This window comes from Aptenodytes patagonicus, chromosome 1, assembly GCF_965638725.1.
Source record: "Aptenodytes patagonicus chromosome 1, bAptPat1.pri.cur, whole genome shotgun sequence".
Taxonomy (NCBI): domain Eukaryota; kingdom Metazoa; phylum Chordata; class Aves; order Sphenisciformes; family Spheniscidae; genus Aptenodytes; species Aptenodytes patagonicus.
The window spans coordinates 57,900,384-57,909,590 of NC_134949.1; the positions used below are offsets into that span (position 1 = coordinate 57,900,384).

Below are 9,207 nucleotides of genomic sequence, written 5' to 3' on the forward strand. Positions count from 1 at the left end.
TCCACACTGATTATTTTATATCTAAGGAGTTGATTCTAAGTCTCCTTGGCATTGAAAAGAGTTCAGATATGAGCTTTTTTCCTAGTACTGCTATCAGATGCACAAAAGACTCTCTCCTCAAATTTCTGCCAGCAATGGCGACAGAGGGAAACCTGTAAATGGGGTTTATTCCCTTCTCATCTAGGTAGCATGGATTTCACTTGTTTCCTGCATGGAGTAAGCGCTTGAGCTCACCCTCTTTCATTTAGCGTTGCCCCACTGATTTCTTCATCTCTCCAGATAGCACCACTCACATACCATGCTTGCAGGGACACTAGGCAGAGCGAGACCCCCAGTTCCCAAGCCTTTTACCCCATACACCAGCAATCCTGTGCCCACTTGGCGCAGAGCCTTCCTCGCAGCATACCACAGCGCATCATCCACACGGAGGAGCACCATGGGCTCCAGGGTCCCCCTTTCAAACACACCTGTTCTTCCCTTTCCTTCTCAAAGGCTGCTGTGGTAGGGTCTCGCTTTCCCTGCATCCAGTCACCAGCAATTTTGCCACCAGGAGCTCAGGCTAGAACATACAACGATCTGGCTTTTCTCACCACCATGTGTCAGGTGCTTTAACTTAGCCTTTCCTGATGAACTCGCAGTCCCCATGCCGGGCAATTTTAAATCAGATGCTAATCACAGCAGGCTTAGCCACAAGAAAGGTCTTCCCATCTCACAAATGTTGCATTAATTCAGAAAAAGCTACAGCTTTCATCTGCCTGTCCTTTCAGGCACAAGCTGGCCAAGAATCAGTCTTCAAACTTTTACAACTGAACTGAGTTTGAAAATCTCTGCTCCCCCCAGAAGCAAACAATTATACGCCCCTCCAGAGGGAATGACTTTCAAGTCTTGCTGTAGAAGAACTGTGTCAAAAGCAAATATAAAGACAGTGCTGCTCCACACCGCAGGGGAAAACTCTGCAAAGTGAGCTCAAACTCACTGCTGGCTCAGTCAGTAATACACGCACTGCCAGGTGACAGCAAATGTGGGTAATTCCTTGCTGGGAGGAAGAGGAAAGTGGGGTTTTCTCTCTGAAAAGATGTTCACTTGTTTGCTGTGACAACAGCAATATTACATATTTATTTCTGACTTTTTTTTTTTTTTTTTTTACTTTACTACAAGGCAATCTAATTGAAAATGGACAAATTCCAAAAAAGCACATGCCCACTGGTATCAGAGATGAGCATTTTGCTGTGATTCAGTAGGCAAATCCTGGTAGACTTTCCACTTCATACATGCAGAGGGGAAACCAGAGCTTCACCATAGCAACTTTGTTGTAAAAAACACTCAAATGTCAACTTGTCCCAATAGTACCATGCGTGTGGGTAAGGCCAGTGCAATACAAAGACAAAAAGCCCAGAGTAACAAAAATGACATTCCTACCTTTAAAACACTGCTGCTGGAAACAGAGAAGCTAGCTTGGTTCTGGTAAAGGTTACACCTCTTCCACTCAGACATTTTAAAAACAAACAAACAAAAAAGTTCCTGGACTAGCTCTTCAGCTAGTACAAATTAACATCTTCTACTGAAGTTGTGCGAGATAGATGGCTGCACATCAGCTGGGGAGGTAAGCTACCTTATCTACTGTTTCTTCCATAGACTGCTAACCCCAGCACGCCTGATTCCAGTTCAGCAGATGTAATGGAGTAGTACCACCATGGAAACTTTCCCTTCAGTTACATCATTTCTGTTCCATGCAAGACTCTAGCAAACACAGAACAAATAAATGCAGGAACTATTGACCTACCCAGCCATGACAATGAAGAAATCCAGGCGGTTCCAGGTATCTCCAAGGTAACACTTCTTGCCAAAGATCCCCAGAGCCACCATCTTTAAGACCATTTCCATGGCAAAGAAGATGAAGATAAAATCATCAAATACCTGCCAAACAGAAACCCAAGAGCGCGTTTGATAAGCATTCTCAGCCTTAGACTTTAAAACACAGAATGTGAGATAAACACAAATTTCAGTACTTCTGAAAATGAGTTTGAGGCAGGGCTGGAAAGACTTCTTCCATGCAGCCCTGGCATCACAGCTTCCTGCTGCTCAAGTAAGCAAGGGGGTTTTATAGTTTTTTTTCCACCATGGGTGAAGTAATTGATGTAGGCTTAGAGACTCCTTACATGGACTTACATGAAAGGAGGTTGGCTCAGCACCAGCAGGTCCAAACCTGACCAGGGAAACACTGTCCTTCCAAGGTCTCCCAGGAGGGATTCCTCACCACTCCACTGCAAATGGCTCAGCTGAGGACATAGTGCAACTTCAAGCACAGCTTGGACAGCACATACCAATCACAGATGGAGGCTTCAGATATCTGAACGTCACAGCCTCAGCAACACTATAGATGACAACCTTTGTTGTCACCTTCTTTTTGGGGAAGCAGCAAGCACAGCTAGTGCATTCATAGGCTGGATGTACCCATGGCCCTTCTTGACATACCTTTTGTTTCTTCTCCCTTTGGGCATCCTGAATGCCACGTTACCTGTGAATTCAGTAGTACCCTTGCATCCTCAACAGACTAGTGAATGCATTGGGGGCTGCTATTCTCTCCTGCCAGGATCCTGTAACCTTAGTTATTTCTCCCTGGCTTACCCCTGAGCTATGTATCTTCTAGCTGTCTATGTCAGGAAACCCCTGCTTATGCACAAGATCAGGAAGGTTAGCCATTGTTCTATATTGCATGGTCACAAGTAGACTTATCCCTCTCGCCCCATTCCCCTCAAAGCAAGCTCTTGCCATTTTACAACAGGATAGCTTACTACCAGGGACATTCTTGCCAACCTGTCTGGGAAGGTGTTGCCCACACGCTCAAGGAAAGCATGCATGAAAATTTGTGACTTGGACTGAGGCACCATCACAACAAGAAGGAAGTCTGCTTACCTGCAAGATTTTACACCTGTCAGAAAGGCAGTCCATATCCTCACATGGCTGGTACATCCCCAGGGTAACGCAGTTTAACAAAATCACCATCATGCTGACACACTCAAACCAGGTGGAAAAGAGTCAAGGAAAACTTCTGTAAAAGCATCATGGCTGGGATAAGCTTGCTCTAGGCTTGGGGTGACAAAATAGGAAGATTAAGGGAAATAACTGCTGATAGGCTGATTTATTATATTCTTATGTTTTTTTCCCCTCAGTTCCTCACTACTCCACTCCTTGATTAAGCCAAAACTCTTTTGAAAAGGGGAAAGTAGAGGTAGCACAAAGGCCTAAGATATTTATACAAGTCAAAGCATTGCCATAGTTAAACACATGCTCACTCCTCTCTTGTTGATTTGCTGAGTCCCTTCCTTCATTGGTTTACTGAATCTTCCAAATACTTGGAAGAGGCTTTCCATGGCGGCCTACACTCAAATGCAGCAGAGATCACTATAATCTAGGGATCTAGATCAAAATGGACAGTTGGATCTCTATGTAAGCCTAGTGATTACTGCCCTTCTGGGAAGGGGGTACAACACAAGGCTAGAAGTCTCCCTCTTCCCTTCTGAGAGGAACTTGGAGATATTGGAACAGGTCAATGGTCCATCTAATCTGTTATTCTGCTTCCAGCAGTGACCCATGCTGGATAAAACTCCACAATGTGCCTAATTAAGTTATTCAGTAATCATGGGGGGAAATTGCATTTCTGACCCCAGCTGGTGATCTGTTTATGCCCTAAAGCATGAGGATTGATAGCCCTTATAATTGTTTTCTCAGCTACACTGATGTCCCTGCAGATGCTTTGCTCATTCATTTGAATCCTTTGTTGATAATCTTACTAAAATATCTGCTTCGATAATAGTTAGCAGCCATGAGCTACAATGGCTAATTATACTTTACATTAAAAATTGTTTTCTTCTATTTATTTTTAATTTTTTGTCTTTTAATTTCATCAAGTGCCACTTCATTTATATATTACAGAAGAGGATAAAAATGGTCTATTTGTGTGACCTTCTCTGTGCTCTCCACAACCTCTACCTGTCTCCTCTTTACCATCCCTCTCCTCCTGAAGGAGTCTTAAGACCTTATACACACTTATCCAAGAACTCATTTACAGTATTTTAGCTCTAAAAGTGGGCACATTTCTGCAATATTTTTCCAGCATTCGCCTTGCAAAGCAGTGATGTAGATCTAATGAGAACGGACCTCCAACCTCTGGCAGAGCCATCCTTCTTGGGTATTTTAACACACCTCACATAAGCATATCTGCTCAGTTTCCATTTTCAGACAAAATTCTTTTTTTTTTTTTTTAATTTAAAATAACAGAGCCAAGAAATTATCCATTTAAAATACAACCCACCGAGCGCACCCATTTTCAGTCCTTGCAGAACTGAATCCAAAACGGTGGCCTGTATCTCTACTCACTTCTGAAAGACATTCGACATCCAGGCTCATTCTGAGCAACTCTTCCGTGCTCATTCTCTGACAGTGATTCATGACAAACCCACACAATCTGATCTAGAAGATTATTAATTCTTTCTCTTCTCCCCCCACCTAGTTTTCGGTGAGCTACGTTCAGTCGCAAAATCAGACAAGAGCAGGGCACCAGGTCTAGTGTGCCAATCATGCTACGAGGTGATCTCAAGAACGTGTTATCACTATCCCTCACTAAGTTAATCCCAAGTGCTATACAAAGTAATGCATGTGGAGCCCACCCTCGATGTAGGCTTCAAAACTAGAAGCCTTTTCTGAGAGGAATACACCAAAAGGGCATGAATAAAATGTTTGCCCTCAGAGGTCTACACAGCACAACTTCAACTTTCCACCTTTCTCTCTCTCACATGTTTCTTTAATGATCTGATCCAAAGCCCAGGAAAGCAATTGGAGAGGTTTCCATAAGCTCCCACGGGCTTTTCGAATAAGACTGCAATTCTTTTCTGGACTTTTCAAAATCTGTTCGGCATCATCTTTCACAGAATTACAGAACCACAGAATGGTTGAGGTTGGAAGAGGCCTCTAGAGGTCATCTGGTCCAACCTCCCTGCTCAAACTACATCAGATTTCTCAGGGTCGCATCCAGTTGGGTTTTTAATATCTCCAAGGATGGAAGCACCAGAACCTCTCTGGGCAACCTACTCCAGCATTTGACTATCTACACAGTGAAAAAGTCTTTTCTTACATTTAAATGGGATATCCCGTGTTTCAGGCTGTGCCCATTGCCTCTTGCCCTGCCACTGGGCACCACTGAGCAGTCTGTCTCCTTTACTCCTCCCATCAGGTATTTGTATGCACGGATAAGATCCCCCTGAGCCTTCTCTTCTCCAGGCTGAACAGTCCCAGCTCTCTCAGCCTCTCCATTTTGCAGCAGGTGCTTTGACAGCTACTGGAAAGGCAGCACCAGCAAAGCCCTGACAGAGAGATCAGTGCTGAATGACACCCTTCAAGGGGCCAAAAGAGTTTTGGTGTGGGCTGAGGCAACAGCTGCGAAAGTCCCTCTCCCTGGGCATAAGGCAGTCAGGAGAGGTACAGACAGAGCCAGAGCTTAGAACAGCCCTAGATGAAATTAATATGTAAAAAATGAAAAGCAGAAATTTTTTTAAAAGCCAGGGTTTTTTCTTCAGCAAACACACAGAAAACATTACACAAGAGACCCAGAGGCAGGGAGTACTCTCCGACGGCAGCCAAACTCAGGGAATTCAGGCAAAGGGGTTCAAAGTCAGGGGTTTATTTCATACAGATCTACACTTCTGTGCACATGCCTCGGCAGCAGCAATGCGTGGGTGGTCAGGATGCTCCTGTGCTCCCTTTGCTCCTCTCGCTCCCCTTGCAGTACCCCGCCCCAGCCCACACAGACCATGGCAGGGTGCCTTCGGGCAGCTGGCAAGACCCCAAAGCACAAGACCTGGCCAGCCACAGCAAGCGCTACCAAAAACATTGCAATTTGGGCCAGATGCGCAAGGCCCTCATCTTCTTGCTCCAAAAGCTGTGGCCAGCTGCACTCAATTTCTCCTCTCCTGCTTTTTGGATACCAGCTCTCTGAAAGTTTGCCAGCCTTGTCCAGGCTTCCCGAGGACGCTGCTGAATCGCTGGCTGCTCCCGGGCTATTAAAGTGACATTAGGAAAAGCTGCTACCCCACGGTTTTCCTTTCAGAGCAGGTGGGGGCCCTGAAAAGGCACATCCAACCTGCGGCGGAGAGGAAGAAAGTGCTAGGAGAAAATCGGAGCATCTCCTGCCCGGAGTCGGGAGGGGTTGCTGCCTGCTTGGGTCGGTGGAGGGGGTAATTAGAAGTACCTGCTGCCTTCAATGTGTCACCGCTGTCAACCACGGCAACTGCCTCCCGTCACCACAGCAACAGCCTGCAGCCAGGTTTATCATCTTTCTTTCGGTGATGCCTCTCCCCCCCCCCCCCCCCCATCCTTCACCCCCTCCTTTTCCCTGTGCCTGAGCCTGTAATTAGTTTCAGCTGCTGACAAAGCCGGTCTTCACAGTCTGCATCATTCAGTCAGAAGTTTCATTACTAATTAACTCCTTTCGAAGTTCAAATCTCCTAATTACAAGCAAACCCGCACACATGCTATCCCCCTCTGCCCCAGCCCTTCCTCGCCATTGCTCTCTTTTCCCATGGCACCGCTCCTGACACCTTTCCCAGCGAGGCCTGGGGCCTCTGACAGGTTTTGGAAACTAAAAGGAGACCCAAACGTTTCTGCCCATGGTCAGGTTGTGGTCTCTTGGCCACCACAGGATGCTTCAGAGGAAGGTACCAGAAAACCCTCAGCAATCCACTATGTAATAATCTGCCCTTAAAGGGAGGTTTTTCCCTTAACGGTGACAGTTCACAGTTGATTCAAGCCCTCAGGGATAAAGAGGTCATAGCACTCATTTGAAAAAGGAAAAACAGCAAGGGAGAAAGGTTTCCTGACTTCTTTAACCATGGGCTATTCTCATTATCCACATAACTGTCTCCTCTTTGTAAAAGTCCTGTTAAGCTCTTGGCTTCATCACTGTCTTGTGGCATCAAGATCCATATCTAGGTTAATTATATTTTGCCTAAAACACGTTTTCTTGTACTGGTTCTATAGCTGGTACCTGCCTGTGGCAGCAACACTTTGTTTTGCTGAAGGGTCCCCTCCTTGTCCTTTCAAACCCCAGCCAGGGTCCATCCAGCTGCTGCCTGAAGGCAGCCACCACATATCCATTGACCCTCCACCATGTCTTCCAACGGACAGGGCAAGTCTGGGATGGGAAGAGACTCAAGGGGAACATGTGTCACCATCACACACCAGGAGAGAACCATCATCCACCCCAAACCATCTGGGATGGAGTCAGTGCTGAAAGCCACAAGTTACAGGACAGTTAAGGAGATGTGCAGGTGTTTCTGGGAGCTAGACATGTTGTGCTAGTGCTTGATAACATGACTATGCATAATGCAAGATGATGTTAGAAACAGGTGATGGGATACAGGCAAAGCTTTTGGGCTCAATTCCTGAATGACAAATAGCAGAAGCAAGGTATGTTGTATTGGACCTGTAAATAGCTTGCACATGAAAAACTGGGTACCGCTTGATGTTCTTGGGATTGGCCTCAATCTCTGCTTTTTATCACTGTCGCAATTTAACCCCAGTCGGCAACTGAGCACCACACAGCTGCTCGCTCACTCCCCCTCCACCCCCCGGTGGGATGGGGGAGAGAATCGGAAGAGTAGAAGTGAGAAAGCTCATGGGTTGAGATAAAAACAGTTTAATAATTGAAATAAAATAAAATCTTAATAATAATAGTAATAATAATAATATATAAAGCAAGTGATGCACAGTACAATTGCTGACCACCCGCCGACAGATGCCCAGCCAGTCCCTGAGCAGCGGCCCCCCAGCCAGCTTTCCCCCAGTTTATGTACTGAGCATGACGTCACGTGGTAAGGAATGTGCCTTTGGCCAGTTTGGGTCAGCTGTCCTGGCTGTGCCCTTTCCCAGCCTCTTGTGCACCTCCAGCCTTCTCAGTCGGTAGAGCATGGGAAGCTGAAAAGTCTTTGACTGGTGTAAGCACTACTTAGCAACAGCTAAAACATGGGTGTGTTATCAACATTATCCTCATACTAAATCCAAAACACAGCACTGTACCAGCTACTAGGAAGAAAATTAACTCTATCCCAGCTGAAACCAGGACAATCACTGACGAAAATAGAACAGAGCAAAACAAAACAATACTTTGGGGTCCCCTCTCCTCTTCCTCCTTTAACATCAGCTGAAGAGTAAGAATACACCAGGCCCAAAGAGCTCCCCAGTGGCTGGCACTCCTAACAGCACAGAAAATATATAAGCTTTACAAGCATGACAATCCCTCAGTCTTTCCCATTGCTATTTCCAAACCTCTCCTAGGGTATGCCTTGTGCCAATTCAGGTCTTGAATGTCTCAGGCCTGTTTAACCTGCAGGAGAAATGCCTTGGCTACAAAGCACTTACAGCAAGGGGAAAAAGCCAGCTCTGTGGTGTGGCTGCTCATGGTAGCATCTGTTCCTGCCCCAAAACAGAGAGAAGAGCTTGCTGCAGTAGAGCAGTTCAGTGACTGAACTGGAAACATGGAGCCCCATGCAATGCATTCCAAACACCAGCCACCCGTGCACGCAACTCCTCATGGCCTCCCACCTCTGTGCTGGTGCCAGGCAGGCACAGCTGTGGGCACCCTGCAGGTGAGACATCACATTTGCACGATCACTCCTCTCTGCCTCCCCTTTGGGCTTCTCTCCACCTCCCTCTCATCCCACCATGCTTCCCACCAGCTAAATGGCTGCACCCTGTAATTCCAGTTTGCAGTGACTGCATTTTCTTTCCCTTCCTTTGAAATAAGCTAAGGACAGTACTGTGTTCCTTCCCTACTTTCCTCCCCTGCTTTGTGACCCTCCTACAAGAAGCCAGTAGGATGCTGTAACTGCAGTAGGACAGCTAATATTTCATTTATAATGGAAGGAGTGATTTTTGTTGTGAAGGTCACAGAAACAAGTAGCTCCAGGGAAAGAAGTACTTTTTTTCTCTCTCTCATTGCAGTTGGCTTTTGCAGATGCCCTCACAGGTGAGTTTCATTTTTTCCCCCTCCCACTTTTTCTTATCACCACTCACTTTTTTTCCCTTCTATGCTGATGCATAGGAGTTTCATGGTCATTTTCTGCAAAACAAGCCAACAGAAGCAACGGGGTTCTTTCTCTTCAGCATCAATCTGCTAAGCTAACCCACTAGAAAAAGTTGAATATAACACCT

The 9,207-nt window shown here is 46.0% G+C and overlaps 1 protein-coding gene across 4 annotated transcripts in view; it reads right to left on the reverse strand.

Annotated features, from left to right (window-relative positions):
* The window catches only part of CACNA1I (calcium voltage-gated channel subunit alpha1 I), a 92,836-nt gene extending 89,815 nt beyond the window's left edge, over positions 1–3,021 (reverse strand). For 2 of the 4 annotated variants that reach the window (XM_076337442.1, XM_076337434.1), the window contains exons 1-2: positions 2,917–3,021; positions 1,784–1,917 (exon numbers count right to left, since the gene is read on the reverse strand). In XM_076337442.1, the coding sequence (XP_076193557.1) occupies positions 1,784–1,917; positions 2,917–3,009 (227 nt within the window). In that variant the 5' untranslated portion in view covers positions 3,010–3,021. The remainder of the gene's footprint in view (positions 1–1,783; positions 1,918–2,916) is intronic. The other 2 variants (XM_076337426.1, XM_076337420.1) reach the window with 1 other exon arrangement.
* Between the last annotated feature and the right edge of the window lie 6,186 nt (positions 3,022–9,207).